This window comes from Salmo trutta, chromosome 11 (genome assembly GCF_901001165.1).
Source record: "Salmo trutta chromosome 11, fSalTru1.1, whole genome shotgun sequence".
NCBI classification, from domain to species: Eukaryota; Metazoa; Chordata; class Actinopteri; order Salmoniformes; family Salmonidae; genus Salmo; species Salmo trutta.
The window spans coordinates 7,906,581-7,926,639 of NC_042967.1; the positions used below are offsets into that span (position 1 = coordinate 7,906,581).

General features: G+C 41.2%; 2 protein-coding genes across 2 annotated transcripts in view; both read right to left on the reverse strand.

Annotated features, from left to right (window-relative positions):
• LOC115201994 (zinc finger protein 90-like) overlaps positions 1–10,923 on the reverse strand; it is a 23,191-nt gene extending 12,268 nt beyond the window's left edge. Inside the window, exon 1 of the mRNA XM_029765854.1 lies at positions 10,739–10,923. Within this exon, the coding sequence (XP_029621714.1) occupies positions 10,739–10,923 (185 nt within the window). The remainder of the gene's footprint in view (positions 1–10,738) is intronic.
• LOC115201916 (endothelial zinc finger protein induced by tumor necrosis factor alpha-like) lies at positions 10,493–19,357 on the reverse strand. The gene is made up of 3 exons (XM_029765805.1): positions 19,325–19,357; positions 16,842–19,107; positions 10,493–11,670 (listed from the first exon to the last, which is right to left on the reverse strand). The coding sequence occupies exons 1-2, from the start codon at positions 19,335–19,337 to the stop codon at positions 18,071–18,073; spliced, it is 1,050 nt and encodes a 349-aa protein (XP_029621665.1). The 5' UTR covers positions 19,338–19,357; the 3' UTR covers positions 10,493–11,670; positions 16,842–18,070.
• Positions 19,358–20,059: the final 702 nt, after the last annotated feature.

Here is a 20,059-nt window from a genome sequence, read left to right on the forward strand (position 1 = left end):
ATGTAAACATAATCTTATCTGGGTTCTTATGTCTCTAAATATCTAGAACACCTAACCTTAGACATATATTCCTTATCTCACAAACAGAATGGCTATCCTTAGGAGGCCGTCTATTTAGATTATCATGTAATACTGTATTAAAATCTCCACCCTATATTACTTTGGCCAATGGAAATTTAGACATAATTTTACTTATTTTCCTCTCAATGTCTCTAAATAAAATACAGTTACTTGACTTGTTATTGGAAGCATAAGTATTTACAACAATGAATTGAACGTGGTTGACATCTACCAATAGTATAATCAATCTCCCTGTATTATCTGCTTCATGACTCAATATATGACCCTTAAAGTTGCATTTTAAAATAGCGGCACCTGCTGACCGATTAGTACCAAATGAAAACCAAATATCATTCCCCCATTGACACTTCCAAAATGCAGTATCTGTGGAACAGGCATGAGTTTCTTGAATTAAATAAAAGTCGACACTCTTACAATACAAAAATAAAGATTTCCCTTTCAAAATATTACGGATTCCCCTGGCATTAATAGAAAAAACAGAAATGGACATTTACTATCACAGTGACTATATGAAGAATATTAAACTTGTATACGTTCACATGAATCGGGTTCTCACAAAAAGAAAAGTTCTTATTAGTTGCAAATAAGAACAGTCCTTTGCACCACGCAAGTGGTTGACCTAATTTATATACACTGCTCAAAAAAATAAAGGGAACACTTAAACAACACAATGTAACTCCAAGTCAATCACACTTCTGTGAAATCAAACTGTCCACTTAGGAAGCAACACTGATTGACAATAAATTTCACATGCTGTTGTGCAAATGGAATAGACAACAGGTGGAAATTATAGGCAATTAGCAAGACACCCCCAATAAAGGAGTGGTTCGGCAGGTGGTGACCACAGACCACTTCTCAGTTTCTTATGCTTCCTGGCTGATGTTTTGGTCACTTTTGAATGCTGGCGGTGCTTTCACTCTAGTGGTAGCATGAGACGGAGTCTACAACCCACACAAGTGGGTAGTGCAGCTCATTCAGGATGGCACATCAATGCGAGCTGTGGCAAGAAGGTTGCTGTGTCTGTCAGCGTAGTGTCCAGAGCATGGAGGCGCTACCAGGAGACAGGCCAGTACATCAGGAGACGTGGAGGAGGCCGTAGGAAGGCAACAACCCAGCAGCAGGACCGCTACCTCCACCTTTGTGCAAGGAGGAGCAGGAGAAGCACTGACAGAGCCCTGCAAAATGACCTCCAGCAGGCCACAAATGTGCATGTGTCTGCTCAAACGGTCAGAAACAGACTCCATGAGGGTGGTATGAGGGCCCGACGTCCACAGGTGGGGGTTGTGCTCACAGCCCAACACCGTGCAGGACATTTGGCATTTGCCAGAGAACACCAAGATTGGCAAATTCGCCACTGGCGCCCTGTGCTCTTCACAGATGAAAGCAGGTTCACACTGAGCACGTGACAGACGTGACAGAGTCTGGAGACGCCGTGGAGAACGTTCTACTGCCTGCAACATCCTCCAGCATGACCTGTTTGGCGGTGGGTCAGTCATGGTGTGGGGTGGCATTTCTTTGGGGGGCCGCACAGCCCTCCATGTGCTCGCCAGAGGTAGCCTGACTGCCATTAGGTACCGAGATGAGATCCTCAGACCCCTTGTGAGACCATATGCTGGTGCGGTTGGCCCTGGGTTCCTCCTAATGCAAGACAATGCTAGACCTCATGTGGCTGGAGTGTGTCAGCAGTTCCTGCAAGAGGAAGGCATTGATGCTATGGACTGGCCCGCCCGTTCCCCAGACCTGAATCCAATTAGGCACATCTGGGACATCATGTCTCGCTCCATCCACCAACGCCACGTTGCACCACAGACTGTCCATGAGTTGGCGGATGCTTTAGTCCAGGTCTGGGAGGAGATCCCTCAGGAGACCATTCACCACCTCATCAGGAGCATGCCCAGGCGTTGTAGGGAGGTCATACAGGCACGTGGAGGCAACACACACTACTGAGCCTCATTTTGACTTGTTTTAAGGACATTACATCAAAGTTGGATCAGCCTGTAGTGTGTTTTTCCACTTTAATTTTGAGTGTGACTCCAAATCCAGACCTCCATGGGTTGATAAATTGGATTTCCATTGATTATTTTTGTGTGATTTTGTTGTCAGCACATTCAACTATGTAAAGAAAAAAGTATTTAATAAGATTATTTCATTCATTCAGATCTAGGATGTGTTATTTTAGTGTTCCCTTTATTTTTTTGAGCAGTATATATATACATTGAGGTGTACGTCATAACGCTCAGCCTCCCACGTTGTGACCCAATGACACTAGAAGAGGTAGAAGTAGGAACCACCATCCTAGTCTTTGAGCTCCCTCCTCAAGCCATTGTTTGGGTGTTGTTGGGATTATGTTATTTTATAGACCAGGTTCTCCTTATATGTTCTCATGGTGAATATCAATCCTGACCCTGTCAGTATTTGTGAGATTACCTCTTGTGGACAGATTCACGTGTAAACGGCTAGAATCTGTCAATGCTTGTGTCGAATTATATGATTACGAGCAGCAGTAGTTCCTGGTTTGGGGTCTTCATAGATTGTTTTTTTTAATTCAACATTAGAAATTAGAGAAAAATTGATGCTGCTGTAACCATACGGTTTTGAACCTAGAAGATGACGAGAGACGGGAGTGGCAAGAAGAATGTCATGTTGTCCTGAAAAGCATGGTAAACTAAAGTTACTGAGTGAGTGTCAAGCTAGCTAAAATACAGACAGTAGCTAGCTAACTAGTTGCGTTTTACAGCTGTCGGTTTTACATGTAGCTAGATAGATAATGAACTAAAGCGCAATTATCTAGCTACCTACGGTAGCTACACTACCGTTCAAAAGTTTGGGGTCACTTAGAAATGTCCTTGTTTTTGAAAGAAAAGCACATTTTGTCCATTGAAATACAGTGTAAACATTGTTAATTTTGTAAATTACTATTGTAGCTGGAAATGGCTGATTTAAAAAAAAAAATGGAATAACTACATAGGCGTACAGAGGCCCATTATCAGCAACCATCACTCCTGTGATGGCACGTTGTGTTAGCTAATCCTAGACAAAAAATGTGCTTTTCTTAAAAAAATAAGGACATTTCTAAGTGACCCCAACCTTTTGAACGATAGTGTAAATCTGTCAGATGTAAAGCAAGGAGGACGGTGGCATGTGTCAGAAGCAATACATGTTGACCTCACGTTCGCTAGATCCCATTAGGTAGCTAGCTATAGGTAGCTAGCTATAGCCTACAGATGCAACTCTGAGGTGTAGCCTACTTAATTAAAAGTTGAGCTAACAGCCGTTTTGCACTGTTTCGCTATGGCTTTAGTCATCAATCTAGCAAGAGGGCAATATTTTATTAATGTAGGGTTTCCCCCTCCTAGAAAGCTTTGACCTTTGGCTTTCCCCTGGAATTGTTTATTTATGTCTGAGAAAAAAAACACTAACTCACGTGATCTAGTACACAATAAGTATAAAATGTATACAAATATGATTTGAAAAAATAAATTGTGAATGAATAAGCCTTTTCATACTTCATAATATGTCCATATATAGTTATAATCTGTTTAAGGAACATCTACCCAAAATATTTCACCTTTATTACTTTACCAAACATATCATGAGTGATAGTCAAAATCTGTTACATTTGAACTTCTAAATCAATATTTGGGCCTTTAAACTGCATGCGTTCCTCCTATAGACAGGGGCCTATGTAAAGGGATCAATTTTGTCATTCTGTGGATATGCAATGTTTCTATCTCCGACATAAAACACATTTTTGACTTCCACACAATTACTTATTTTCTTATTTTAGGTTTAAAAAAGTGTGTAGGTCGCATTCTTTATTGTAGAGCTATGAAAGTTATGTTTTAGATCTGCCTGCTCTAGACAAATTCAGTGATTGCTTTGCCATGTCTGTGCAGTGAATCAGGGACCGCCATTTTGATTTAACGTTGCAGTAAAGTGATATAAATTTATGTAATGATGCAGCCGACCACCAGAGGGAGGCAAATACAAGTTTATTCGACAGAGGACCTTTACATAGTCCTAGGAAGGTCTGGATGGCTGTCTTCTGACTTATTAAACCGTGGGAAATCAATAAAATAAGTAATGTAAACATACATATTCATTTTTAAGTAATTCTAGTGCCCAATTTCGGGGACTGTCAGCTTAAGAGGTTTGCAATAGAGTCGATACTTCTAGAATTAATAGGGTTTTCGCTTAGCTAGCTACCTAGGCACATTTTTTCTGACATCACCATCTGTGAGGCAATTTGGCTGCAAAATTAGGTCTCAACAATCACAGGCATCGAAGTTAAAGATGCACTGTACAGAAATCGCTCAGCCATTTCCTTGTTGCTAAAATTCTAATAGTTTGCCTAATTTCAGTTTATGTAACAAAACAAACAAGCAAGTCTAGTGTACATAATCATTGTACCATCTAAACCGCTGTAACATCTCTTTTCAAGAACCACAAATATTGTATTTTCAGCTGTTTGAAGCTGGTGTACAAAATCGAAAGTAAAAGGCCCAAAAACTTAAGAACGGGAAGCATAGAAATAGCACACAAGGAACAGATCTACCACTTCTTAGACTTGCTTTCAATGAGAGTGACAGATCTATGTCACACATTTCTATGTGAATTTGGTCAGGTCGCCCAAAAAGTTACATATTGCAGCTTTAACAGCTAGGTAACTACAGTAAAATAGGGAGGAGCATGATGTTATGATGGAAAAGTCAAGGTAGCATATGGTAGTGAGATCAGACGTGGTGCCATAAAACTCAGACGATTATTAAAGCTCAAACCAAGTTTATTCACCCAATGGGTTTGAAAGCTGAACCAGCAAAGAAATGTTCCCACCAGCACAAATATATACCCCAATTTAGGTGACGTCTCCTCCTTCCCTCTAGACATAACTTCCTGCCTAATAATAAATATGTAAAGTGATGTGGGTAATAAACTGTTCCTTCTCCCTTAATGTGACCTGACCTTGGCCCCCATTCCTCACTAATCCACAGCTCTCCACCCTTATCAGTGACCACAACCATGTGATTGCCTTTCTCTTACCCAGTAACATTCCAAGCCCTGGCTCATATCCAACCTTAATTGACTCCACCATATACATTCCTCCTACAGATAACCATTAACTTCTACTGTAACAACCAGACTGTGGCCCTTTTCCTTTGAATAGGATACCTGATGATTAACAATATTTCAAGTTTAGAAGTCAGAACCCATCAATACTGAACAAAAATATAAAACGCATCATTCAACAATTTCAAAGATTTTACTGAGTTACAGTTCATATAAGGGAATCAGTCAATTGAAATAAATTGATTAGGCCCTAATCTATGGATTTCACATGACTGGGAATACAGATATGCATCTGTTGGTCACAGATACCTTAAAAAAAGGTAAGGGCATGTATCAGAAAAGCAGTCAGTATCTGGTGTGACCACCATTTGCCCCATGCAGCACAACATCTCCTTCGCCTAGAGTTGATCAGGCTGTTGATTGTGGCCTGTGGAATGTTGTCCCACTCCTCATCAATGGCTGTGCAAAGTTGCTGGATCTTGGCGGGAACTGGAACACTCTGTCGTACACGTTGATCCAGAGCATCCCAAACATGCTCAATGGGTGACATGTAGAGTGAGTATGCAGGCCATGGAAGAACTTGGACATTTTCAGCTTCCAGACATTGTGTCCAGATCCTTGCGATGAATGGCACGGCAATGGGCCTCAGGATCTCGTCACGGTATCTCTGTGCATTCAAATTGCCATCGATAAAATGCAATTGTATTCGTTGTCTGTAGCTTACGCCTGCCTATACCATAACCCCACCGCCACCATGTGGCACTCTGTTCACAACGTTGACATCAGCAAACCGATCACCCACACAAAGCCATACACGCCATCTGCCTGGTTGAAACCGGGATTCCTCCATGAAGACCACACATCTCCAGCATGCCAGTGGCCATTGAAGGTGAGCATTTGCACGCTGAAGTCAGTTACTATGCCGAACTGCAGTCAGGTCAAGACCCTGGTGAGGATGACAAGCACGCAGATGAGCTTCCCTGAGATGGTTTCTGACAGTTTGTGTAGAAGAAATTCTTCAGTTGTGCAAACCCACAGTTTCATCAGCCGGTGCTCTTTTTATCTGTAATTTATTTTCATATGACAATGATTGAAAAGGATTTGCCAGTAGATTGTCAAAGTGATGTCATGATGATGACTGCTAAGATTTTGAAAGTATGATGATGTTGACATGATCAGTCCAATCAAAGCTACAGGAGATAGTGATTTGATGTGATTTTATCTGTGGCCAATGATTTGTAATCTGTATAAGAGCGTCTGCTAAATGACGTAAATGTAAAATGTAAAAAATGACCTTGAGCCTTCTTGGACAGGCACTTCTACTCTAAATCACCCCAGGGGTGCTAACATAGATTTGTGTCCCCATGAGTGACATAACCCTGAGCCAATCACGGCGCAACCAGAGAAGATAAAAAACACCTACGCTCTCTGCTTTTGCAGGCTGCCCCACCACCACCACAGAAAGCACTGAGCTAGGCTTAAACGGCTGCCTTTTATCTATTTTATATTTTTTATTTAACTAGGCAAGTCAGTTAAGAACAAATTCTTATTTACAATGACGGCCTACCAAAAGGCCTCCTGCAGAGACTGGGGCCTGGGATTAAAAATACAAAATAAATACAATATAAATATAGGCCAAAACACACATCACAACAAGAGAGACAACACTACATAAAAAGAGACCTAAGACGACAACATAGCAAGGCAGCAACACATGACTACACAGCATGGTAGCAACACAACATGGTAGCTGCACAAAACATGGTACAAACATTATTGGGCACAGACAACAGCGCAAAGGGCAAGAAGGTAGAGACAACAATACATCACACAAAGCAGCCACAACTGTTAGTAAGAGTGTCCAGGATTGAGTCTTTGAATGAAAAGATTGAGATAAAACTGTCCAGTTCGAGTGTTTGTTGCAGCTCGTTTTCAGTCGCTAGCTGCAGCGAACTGAAAGGAGGAGCGACCCAGGGATGTATGTGCTTTGGGGACCTTTAACAGAATGTGACTGGCAGAACGGGTGTTGTATGTGGAAAATGAGGGCTGCAGTAGATATCTCAGATAGGGGGGAGTGAGGCCTAAGAGGGTTTTATAAATAATCATCAACCAGTGGGTCTTGTGACAGGTATACAGAGATGACCAGTTTACAGAGGAGTATAGAGTGTAGCGATACGTCCTATAAGGAGCATTGGTGGCAAATCTGACGGCCGAATGGTAAAGAACATCTAGCCGCTCGAGAGCACCCTTATATGCCGATCTCTAAATTATGTCTCCGTAATCTAGCATGGGTAGGATGGTCATCTGAATCAGGGTTAGTTTGGCAGCTGGGGTGAAAGAGGAGCGATTACGATAGAGGAAACTAAGTCGAGATGTAACTTTAGCCTGCAGCTTTGATATGTGCTGAGAGAAGGACAGTGCACCATCTAGCTATACTCCCAAGTACTTGTATGAGGTGACTAACTCAAGCTCTCAACCCTCAGAGGTAGTAATAACTTTGATTTGGAGGTGTTCAGAACAAGGTTAAGGGTAGAGAAAGCTTGTTGGACACTAAGAAAGCTTTGTTGTAGAGCATTTAACACAAAATCCGGGGAGGGGCCAGCTGAGCATAAGACTATCATCTGTATATAAATGGATGAGTGTTTCCTACTGCCTGAACTATGTTGTTGATGTAAATTGAGAAGAGCGTGGGGCCTAGGATCAAGCCTTGGGGTACTCCCTTGGTGACAGGCAGTGGCTGAGGCAGCAGATGTTCTGACTTTATACACTGCACTCTTTGAGAGAGGTAGTTAGCAAACCAGGCCAAAGACCCCTCAGAGACACCAATATTCCTTAGCCGGCCCACAAGAATGGAATGGTCTACCGTATCAAAAGCTTTGGCCAAGTCAATAAAAATAGCAGCACAATATTGCTTAGAATCAAGGGCAATGGTGACATCATTGAGAACCTTTAAGGCTGCAGTGACACATCCATAACCTGAGCGGAAACCAGATTGCACACCCGAGAGAATACTATAGACATCAAGAAAGCCAGTCAGTTGCTAAGTTTTTCCAACACTTCTGATAAACAGGGCAAAACAGAAATAGGCCTATAATAGTTTGGATCAGCTTGATCTCCCCCTTTAACTTCTTATGGCTGGGTGGCAGTATTGAGCAGCTTGGATGGATAAGGTGCCCAGAGTAAACTGCCTGCAACTCAGGCCCAGAAGCTAAGATGTGCATATTATTAGTAGATGTGGATAGAAAACACTCTGACGTTTCTAAAACTGTTTGAATGATGTCTGTGAGTATAACATAACTCATATGGCAGGCAAAAACCTGAGAAAATATCCAACCAGGAAGTGGGAAATCTGAGGTTTGTAGTTTTTCAAGTCTTGGCCTATCAAATATACAGTGTCTGTGGAGTCATATTGCACTTTCTAAGGCTTCCACTAGATGTCAACAGTCTTCAGAACCTTGTTTGAGGCTTCTACTGTGAAGTGGAGGAGAATAAGAGTTGATTGTATCAGGTGTCTGCTAGAAGGGCATGAGCTTCAGTCATGAGCGCACCCGTGAGAGGTTGCTGAGTTCCATTGCATTTCTGAAGACAAAGGAATTCTCCGGGTTGAAACATTATTGAAGATTTATGATAAAAACATCCTAAAGATTGATTCTATACATCGTTTGACATGTTTCTACGAACTGTAATGGAATTTTTTGAGTTTTCGTCTGGCCTGCGCGTCATGAATTTGGATTTGTGAACTGAAGGCGTGAACAAAAAGGAGGTATTTGGACATAAAGGATGGACTTTATTGAACAAAATAAACATTTATTGTGGACCTGGGATGCCTGGGAGTGCATTCTAATTAAGATCATCAAAGGTAAGTGAATATTTATAATGCTATTTCTGACTTCTGTTGACTCCAACATGGCGGATATATGTATGGCTTGTTTGTGTCTGAGCGCCGTACTCAGATTATTGCATGGTGTGCTTTTTCGGTAAAGCTTTTTTGAAATCTGAAACAGCGGTTGCATTAAGTTTATCTAAAGTTCCATGCATAACACTTGTATTTATCAACATTTATGATGAGTATTTCTGTAAATTGATGTGACTCTCTGTAAGATCACCAGGTGTTTTGGAAGCAAAACATGATTTAATTTTTTTTTATTGATTTCGTATCATGCACATTGCATTTTACTGTAGATGTATATTTCATAGGCAAAAATCAACAACAAAAGTCTTAACGTTGCTGCCGGGACGCTAATCTAAATAACAACAATAAAAACACTAATGTGAAAATTGTTCTTGGTCATGTTTACTTCCGTTTACAATAAAAAGAAAGGATCTTATTGGTTGAAGTCATAGCTCAAAGGGTGTGTAGCTGTTCTTTGAAACACAGTACTGCTTATCTTTCAAGTTGAGAGCAGACTTGTTAATTGTCTGATTAATCAGACTGCAATACAACATTATTTGTATATACAGCCTGAAACTAATGTAACATGTTGTGCAAATGTTCCTTACAAGCAAGAATATTGAATCAAATTACATGTGAACTTACTCTACACCGGTGATCTGTGTGGTTTGTCCTTCAGTTGCTCGAAATTTGAGACAAATTATCGACAGGAAAGTATTGTTTAACCGACTTTTTAGAGCACTATTACTGCCGTTTTAAATTCATCACCTGGCACGTGCACAAAACCATTTAAACACCTGCAGACTTCAGGTTCATGAATACTTTGCTTTTCCATGTACTATCGTCTTGATCACGGGCAAAAAAATCTTGGATTGCCACACACAGAGATCTGAGTTTTGAAGTCGGGGTAATAACACTATCCTGTTGATATTTTGTCTAACATGTTTACCAAGAGAAGGACGAACACCACGGACAGTCGGCAGAGTAAATTCAAATTAAGTTTATTGAACATTCTGACTTGTAAAGGGACGGTTTGCCATTATTGAATGTATATGTGCACAGTGTTTGCATAATTTGAAGGCCACGTTTCGTGACTAACTTGTAAGGAAAGAACAGTGTGTTCATAAGAAGAGAACAGAAGAGAAAATAATTATAATCAGCTTCTTGATATGCCACACTGGACAGGTGGATGGATTATCTTGGGAAAGTAGAAATGCTCACTAACAGGGATGTAAACAAATTTGTCCACAACATTTTAGAGAAATAAGCTTTTTGTGCATCTGGAACATTTCTGGGATCTTTTTCAGCTCATAAACATGGGACCAACACTTTACATGTTGCGTTTATATTTTTGTTCAGTGTACATTACACATAAAATCTCCTGTGATTGCCATCTTTCGAGCTGAGCGCAGACTCGTTTAGAAAGAACAGTGTCTTAGCAAGAATAGAGTAGAAGAGAAAATAATTTATTTATTCCATCTACATCACCTCAGTAAGGTAAAACAACGGTCCTTGTTCTAGCCTAGGTTTACTGTCGCTCTAAAAACAGATTTACACAAGCCTGTTTCAAATGACAAGTTAACAAAGGGTTAATGAGGGATATGTGGTTAACTACCCTCTTACCCAAAGACACTTCACACGATAACTATATTATGTCAGCTAAAGAATGGTTCCCAGACATCTCAAGCCACATGCTACGATTTCTCCCCATTGTGGACACTCCTATGTCTGATAAGGTTACTCAGGAAAGAGAAGCTCTTGTAACATAGTTTGCACTTGAAGGGCTTCTCCTTGGTATGAACGGTCTGGTGCTTCTTCACATAGCTCGCCTCAGCGAAGCGCTTCCCACACGTGGGGCAGGCATACGGCTTGTCGGTGTCCATTCTAATGCTCGGCCTCCCGTGTTGTGACCCAATGATACCAGAGGAGGTAGAAACAGAAGCCACTACCCTTAGGTGGTTAGTCTTTGAGCTCCCTCCTTGACCTCTAGCCATTGGTTGGGTGTTGTTAGGATTGTGTGCTGTGTTATAGGCTAGGTACCTCTTGTGGTGAACACCCATCCTGGCCCTGTCTGTATTTGTGGGGTAACCATGAGGTAGCTGAGGAAGGCTGGACCCAGGCTTCCCATGAACCCATTCACCAGGCATTAGAGAAGATCCTGAAGGAGAAGACAGACTTCCTAATAGACTACCGCCAGGGGGGTCTCCCACCACTCTCTGTGAAGGCTGAAGCCCAGGGTGACCTGCTCTGTTCATCATGGATACTGTGGTGTTTGTATCATAGGAACAGGAGGGTCTATCTCTATCAGCCCCAGGCCCTGCTTCATCCCGGCACTGAGACTGTGAAGAGAAGGGTCTGGCCTGCAGACTGGATCCCTGACTGGAGCCTCTGTCTCTCGGATGACCACCAGGACTGAGGTTGTTCAGTCCACCTGTCCACTGGTTGTGTTCTGTGTGGTGGTGGAGTCTCTGTCCCTCGTGGTTCAGTCCAAGTTCCGACTCGGGAAAGAAGAGCGACGGCTCCTGATCCAGGGTTCTAATCTGGGGCCAGGGTTTGTGACCAGCTGCTTCAGAGGTCCAGTCTCTCCCGTCAGCAACACCGGACATCAACAGGTCCTCATGGAGCGCAGACTGTAAACACAAAATTGTACAGAAGAGCATATACAAGGTTTATATAAGAAACTCTTGCTGTACACACAAACATGAAACATTTATATACCACGCCCCCTTGTGCCTTATTGCTATTATGAACTGGTTACAAATGTAATGAGAACAGTAAAAATAAATGTTTTGTCATCCCCATGGTATACAGGTGTTAAGCATTCAGGGCTCAAACCACCCAGTTTATAATAAAATGTAAACCACAGTCAAGCCCATCTCTAACACTGTGATTCAAGTATCAATATGGAGCCACTGGAGGTTATTATTTTTAAATCTGCTGACCATGTGTAACTGCGCAAGCCCAGAACCTACACATCTGGCTTCTTCAGCTACGGGATCATCTGAGACCAGCCACCCGGACAGCTGATTAAACTGTGGTTTTGCACAACCAAAGAATTTCTGCACAAACTGTCAGAAACCGTCTGAGGGAAGCTCATCTGCGTGCTCGTCGACCTCACCAGGGTCTCGACCTGACTTCAGTGGGCAAATGCTCACCTTCAATGGCCACTGGCATGCTGGAGAAGTATGCTCTTCACGGATGAATCCCGGTTTCAACTGTACTGGGCAGATGGCACACCAGATAGTGACTGGTTTTCTGATCCACGCCCCTACATTTAGTGACCAACAGATGCATATCTGTATTCTTAGTAGTGTTGTAGTGTTGTCTTGTGTCGAATACATTTGTACTCAGTCTTGACTCTGTCTGACAGTGAAGCCTCGTAATTTCTTCCAGAGACCAGCGGAGTAAAAAACTCATTATGAGCTTCCATTCAGTAGGTGCATAAAACCGTTTTGTTTTCTGTATGATATGTTAGATTAAAGCATTGTACAAGTCCTTACATACGGGGAACAGCCCAGCTAGTCGATTACCTATCAACTAGACTCTGTAACATTATCGTTTCAATAGAAAGTGCAAACATAAAAGCACAACCATTAAGTTCTTAACTTCACTAGGGTAGGGGGCAGCATTCAGAATTTTGGATGAAAAGTGTGCCCAAATTAAACTGCCTGCTACTCAGGCCCAGAAGCTAGATAGCCTAGTTTCAGCAGAATATCATCTACAGGCAGTAAGCGCGCACAGCTCTGGTTTTGGCATGGAGCAGCTCTCAGAAGAATGACATCGGTAGCCAGTAGGGTAGGTAGGAAAGACGTTTCAACTTATGATATCTACAAGTAAATGGGTATGCAAACCAGGTATTGAAAAAGTTTGGGCCAAAGTCTTTGTTAGTAGGCTATTTGTGATGCACAATTCAGTTATCATGCCCTGTTTTCATCAGGGGTGCAGGCATGGCCAGGCCCACCCTATCAGATTGAGCAAAAACAAAAAAAGAATACTCCACACCTCCCCAAATTGTTTTCTGATTTTCCCCAGACCTCCAAAATGGTCTCGGGATGTGGTTTAACCTGTTGGGGCTAGGGGGCAGTATTTTCACGGCCGGATAAAAAACGTACCCGATTTAAACTGGTTACTACTCTTGCCCAGAAACGAGAATATGCATATAATTAGTAGATTTGGATAGAAAACACGCTAAAGTTTCTAAAACTGTTTGAATGGTGTCTGTGAGTGTAACAGAACTCATATGGCAGGCCAAAACCTGAGAAGATTCCATGCAGGAAGTGCCCTGTCTACACAATTTGTTGTCCTTCTGTTGCATCTCTATCAATATTACAGCATCTGTGCTGTTACGTGACACTTTAAGGCTTCCATTGGCTCTCTAAAGCGTTCAGAAAGCGGAATGACGCGTTTCCTGTCTCTGGGCAAAGTACAGCAGCAGAGTTTGGAAGTGGCCTGCCTGGGGACAGTGAGACTGAGATGCGCGTTCACGAGACTAATCAATTTTTTTCTTTGTCTTTGAATGAATACAACGTTGTCCGGTTGGAATATTATCGCTATTTTACGAGAAAAATAGCATAAAAATGTATTTTAAACAGCGTTTGATATGCTTCTAAGTACGGTAATGGAATATTTTGAATTTTTTTGTCACGAAATGCGCTCGTGCGTTACCCTTCGGATAGTGACCTGAACGCAAGAACAAAACGGAGGTATTTGGATATAACTATGGATTATTTGGAACCAAAACAACATTTGTTGTTGAAGTAGAAGTCCTGGGAGTGTATTCTGACGAAGAACAGCAAAGGTAATCCAATTTTTCTAATAGTAATTCTGAGTTTAGGTTGCCCCAAACTTGGTGGGTGTCAAATTAGCTAGCCTGTAATGGCCGAGCTATGTACTCAGAATATTGCAAAAATGTGCTTTCGCCGAAAAGCTATTTTAAAATCTGACATAGCGTTTGCATAAAGGAGTTCTGTATCGATAATTCTTAAAATAATTATGTATTTTGTCAACGTTTATCATGAGTAATTTAGTAAATTCGCCGGAAGTTTTCAGTGGGTATGCTAGTTCTGAACATCACATGCTAATGTAAAAAGCAGTTTTTTGATATAAATATGAACTTGATTGAACAAAACATGCATGTATTGTATAACATAATGTCATCTGATGAAGATCAAAGGTTAGTGCTGCATTTAGCTGTGGTTTTGGTTTTTGTGACATATATGCTTGCTTTGAAAATGGCTGTGATTATTTTTGGCAGGGTACTCTCCTGACAATCTGTTTTGCTTTCGCTGTAAAGCCTTATTGAAATTGGACAATGTGGTTAGATTAACAAAAGTATTGTCTTTAAAATGGTGTAAAATAGTCATATGTTTGAGAAATTGAAGTTATTGCATTTTTGAGGTATTTGTATTTCGCACCACGCGATTCCACTGGCTGTTGAATAGAGTGGGACACTAACGTCCCACTGGCCCAGAGAGGTTAAGCATTGTTGTGGACTTAGAACATCACATTTTTGTTGTTTTTCTATTTAAAAAAAGAAGTGATTTTGAGTGTGCAAATCTGAAAAAGATAAAGGAATACTAATAAAAAAAACATTAGGAAAACACAGGGTACCTTGTATTTGTATTTATTATGCCAAAGCAGCAGATACTCTTCCTGGGGTCCAGCAAAATTAAGGCAGTTTATACAATTTTTTAAAACAATACATTCACAGATTTCACAGCACAATGTGTGCCCTCAGGCCCCTACTCCACCACTACCACATATCTACAGTACTAAACCCATGTGTATGTACAGCGTGCATGTTATCGTGTGTGTGTATGCATGCGTCTGTGCCATTGTTTGTTGCTTCACAGTCCCCGCTGTTCCATAAGGTGTTTATCTGTTTTTTAAATCTAATTTTACTGCTTGCGTCAGTTATTTGATGTCGAATAGAGTTCCATGTAGTACTGTGTGTCTGTTCTGGACTTGGGGACTGTGAGGAGACCTCTTGTGGCATGTGTTGTGGGGTATGCATGGGTGTCCGAGCTGTGTGCCAGTAGTTTAGACAGACAGCTCGGTGCATTCAACATGTCAATACCTCATAAATAAAAGTAGTGATGAAGTCAATCTCTTCTCCACTTTCAGCCAGGAGAGATTGACATGCATATTATTAATATTATCTCTCTGTACATCCAAGGGCCAGCTGTGCTACCCTGTTCTGAGCCAATTGCAATTTTCCTAAGTCCTTTTTTGTGGCATCTGACCACACGACTGAACAGTAGTCAAGGTGCGACAAAACTAGGGCCTGCCTTGTTGATAGTGTTGTTAAGAAGGCAGAGCATCACTTTTGTGTACAGACTTCTCGCCATCTTAGCTACTACTGCAATGTTTTAACCATGACAGTTTACAATCTAGGGTTACTCCAAGCAGTTTAGTCATCTTAACTTGGTCAATTTCCACATTATTTATTTCAAGATTTAGTTGAGGTTTAGGGTTTAGTGAGTGTTTTGTTCCGAATACAATGCTTTGAGTTTGAGAAATATTTAAGGCTAACTTATTCCTTGCCACCCACTCTGAAAGTAACTGCAACTCTTTGAGCGTTTCAATCGCAGTAGTAGCTGACGTGTATAGTGTTGAGTCATCCGCATACATAGACACTCTGGCTATACTCAGTCAGTGGCATGTCATTAATAAAAATTGAAAAAAATCAAGGGGCCTAAACAGCTACCCTGGGGGAATTCCTGATTCTAACTGAATTATATTTGAGAGGCTTCCATTAAAGAACACCCTCTGTGTTCTGTTAGACAAGTAACTCTTTATCCACATTATAGCAGGGGGTGTAAAGCCATAACGCATACGTTTGTTTTCAGCAGAGACTATGATCGATAATGTCAAAAGCTGCACTGAAGTCTAACAAGACAGCCCCCACAATAATTTTATCATCAATGTCTCTCAGCCAATCATCAGTCATTTGTGTAAGTGCTGTGCTTGTTGAGTGTCCTTCCCTATAAGCATGCTGAAATTCTGTTGTCAATTTGTTTACTGTAAAATAGCATTGTATCTGGTCAAACAATTTTTTTCCAGAAGTTTACTAAGGGTTGGTAACAGACTGATTGGTCGGCTATTTGAGCCAGTAAAGGGGGCTTTACTATTCTTGGGTAGCCAAATTACTTTAGCTTCCCTCCAGGACCGAGGACACACTCTCTAGTAGGCTTATAACTGAAGATGTGGCAAATAGGAGTGGCAATATTGTCTGCTATTATCCTCAGTAATTTTCCATCCAGATTGTCAGACCCCGATGACTTGTCATTGTTGATAGACAATACATTTTTCACATCTTCCACACTGACTTTACAGAATTCAAAAGTACAATTCGTCTTTGATAATTTGGTCCGATATACTTGGATGTGTAGTGTCAGTGTTTTGTTGCTGGCATGTCATACCTAAGTTTGCTTATCTTGCCAATGAAAAGTTATTAAAGTAGTTTGCAATATCAGTGGGCTTTGATGAATGAGCCATCTGATTCAATGAATGAAGGAGCCAAGATGGCTTTTTTTCCCCAAAAATGTCATTTAAAATGCCCCAAAGCTTTTTACCATAATTCGTTATATAATTTCTCTTTTATTTAGTTTAGTCACATGATTTCTTAATTTGCAGTATGTTTGCCAATCAGTTGGGCTGCTAGACTTAATTGCTTCCGCAATTTAAAAAAAATAATTTAGCACTAAGTAACCGGTAACCTAAAGTTTAAATGCAACACAAGTTATTTTCAAATAGATGGCTAAGAAAAGAAAGTGAGGTCCAATAAAACAGTTCAACTCACCAGATGATCATTTGAAACTTAACTTCTTGTTGGAAGTTAATCTTGAAAAGGGAGAAGCTAACAAATTAGCAACATCATCATCTTCAATAACTGCTGCAGCCACTGCAAACTAGCCTACAATGAAAGATGGCTAGCTAGGCCGTGAGAGAACTACTGCTCGCTATTGCGCAGTGACCTGTTGGCCTTTGAGAAGGAAGACGTTTCCATATGTTTTTTGTAATGAATGGGTTGAACTGTTTTTACAAGTCAAAATGTGATTGGTTGTCACGCCAAAATTTGGCCCTTATACAGTTGAGTGGCAGATCGCTTCTGGTGGCCTAGCCAATGGCTTACTTGGCAAGCTAGATTTATCTACCCAGAGACCACCAAAGAGAAATCCTGATTGGATCTTTTTTCTCTTGAGTGTTAACCCTTTCCAACAAAAATGCAATAGATTAAATCAGAACATAATTGAAATGGCATAATTATTTTATAAATCCTTAGCCCATCTCTGAATATGTAGAAGGCCCTCATTGTTCCCCACTGTGTTTGGGTTAGTAATCATTTGTAGAGTGGCTCTATTTTCCCTTAGCATGCATTTTTTCCCCCACCATTCTTAAAGAAATACTGGACATGATTAACTCTTACAATGGTGGCGATTGGACAAAATACCAATCGTCTTGAATTGGACTCAAATCTTTCTGGTCTCGGTCTCGCCCCCCCTTCCGGTCTTGAATTGGTCTCGCTTTAGGTGGTCTTGAACACAACACTTATTCCAAGTCATGTGAAATCCATAGATTAGGGACTAATTAATTCATTTTTTTTAACTGATTCCCTTTTATAAACTAACTCAGTAACATTTTTGAAATTGTTACATGATGCGTTTATTTTTGTTCATTGCAGAATAACTTCTCTGTAAATCTAGTACCCTTGCTTTGATAAAATACATTTTAAAGTACTTTGGAAAAGGTTAAACATTACACATCCTCACTACTTTATTTAAAGTAAACATGAATTAAGGCACCATCATTTCCTTATTATAAAACACCAGTATCAAGCTAAAGGGACAAAGTTTGTCACTTCATCAGAGAAGCATTTTTACAGACACCATCACACCAACCATCACCTTATCATCTACTCTGCCTCATCATACTCATTCTTTCCTCAGTTCAACTCATCCAGTTCCCTATACATCCAAAACAACATAATTAATTGCAAACAAACGAATTAGTACTACATATCACTATACTCTATAAATTTTCTGCTGTGTGCATTTTCTGCTGGTGTATCCTGAGGTAGCTCCTCTCTGAGAACCTCTTCCCGCAGTGGGTACAGGCGAACGGCCTCTCTCCCGTGTGGACCTTCAGGTGCATTTTCAGATGGTGCTGGTGGGAGAACCTTTTCTCACACTGGTGGCAGCTGTAGGGTTTCTCCCCTGTGTGGACCCTCTGGTGCAGCTTCAGCTGATGCTGGTGGGAGAACCTTTTCTCACACTGGGGGCAGCTGTACGGTTTCTCCCCTGTGTGGACTCTCTGGTGCCTCTTCAGGTGGCCAGCCTGGGCAAAGCGCATGTGACACTGGCTACAGCCGAACGGTTTCTCCCCCGTGTGTATCCTCTGGTGGATCTCCACGTGTTTGGGGAAACTGAAGGCTTTCCCACAGAACGAACACGGGAAGCGCTTCTCCTTGGCGCTGCCACCTTTATTGATTCCATCTCTACTACTGTCATTGGTCAATGGGCTTGTGTAGACATTTAGTGTTGAGGCACTGGCATTGTCTGAGGTCTGGTTTAACATAAGGAGAGTGTGAGGAGCATGAAGGCCAGGGAGGGTCTGTGTTGTCGCAGGGTCCATGTTCCAGTTGATAGATCCTATAGAAGGCAGGCTGAAGGCAGCACCTGTTAGGGAGTTAACCTGAGGTGCCATCAGTCTCTCTGAATCACAACTATAGGAGCAGGATGGAGCATCACTGGCCGAGTCTGTGTCTGTTCTCTCCCTCCACATACGGACACCTCCCCGTCCCCACAGACCAAATCTACACCTCGCCCTGGTCTCAGCCAGTCTGTTGGCATGGAGACTAAATTTGGTTGTTTTGTGTTCGACTGTCTGTTTCTGGTTAACAGTGTTGTTCCCCAGCCCAGAGTTGAGGACGCTGTCCCATCCACTGACCTCGCCTCTGGTCCTGGCCTGCTCTGTGATGTTGTCCCCTGGGCCCTTGGCTGCACCTGTCTGGGCCTGGGAATCAGAGATGGCCACCCAGTCTCCTCTTTTAGCCTCCATCCAATCACCTGCAGGAAGAGGGTAGAAAATAAACTTTACAAACATGAAAGAGAACGCTACATATGGATATTTTTTGGTCAATTATCTGGTCAAGTTCATACATTAAGATGTGTTTTTCTATATAAACACAAGTTCTATTGATTTAATTTTATGAATGAAGAAAAGGAAGAAAAATTGTCAGGAAGATTTATTACTGTATGTAGGTTATATGTATGTCTCCCTTACCTTGCTCCCCCATCTCTGGTCCGTCTTCTATTGTCTCCTCTTTGATTAACAGCAGATCAGGCTTCCCATCCTCCATGTCTACTGACTGTAAGAGATAGTGAGAGGATGTTGGATTAAGAAATGTGGGTAACACTTTACTTGACACCTAGCATCATAACACTGTCATAACTGTGTCATATCTCATAACATAGCTTCATGACAGTGTATTTTCTACAAGTTATTTAAAATATGATAATCAAAAATACAACTAAAGAATTCATTACAACAACAACAAAGGATGTAAGAAACTTTCAAAACTAAAATAAACTTCTTGGCAGGGAAAAAACACAGTTGAATAAATGTGGGTTTTTAACACTTATGTAGGTGCCATACAATAATGTCACGTGTAAATATGTGTCATGACAGTTATGACCATATGACAAGTTATGTCAGCTGTTATGACATATTATTACATGGATATGACCGTGTCAAAATGTGTTATGATGCTAGGTGTCATGTAAAGTGTTACTGAAATCGGATATTTGCACCCTGTTATGGAGCATCTGATTGGGCAATGAGGGATTGCTATGAAAACATGTTAATTGATTTGATTACTTGACACTTTGATCATTCAAAAGGCATGGTTCCACACTTATAACAAATTAATCAAGACCTGGGCCCATATCCTTTGAGTTGAAGTGCTGATCGAGTATCAGGTCCTCACCTGTCTATGTAGTCTTATTCATTATGATCTAA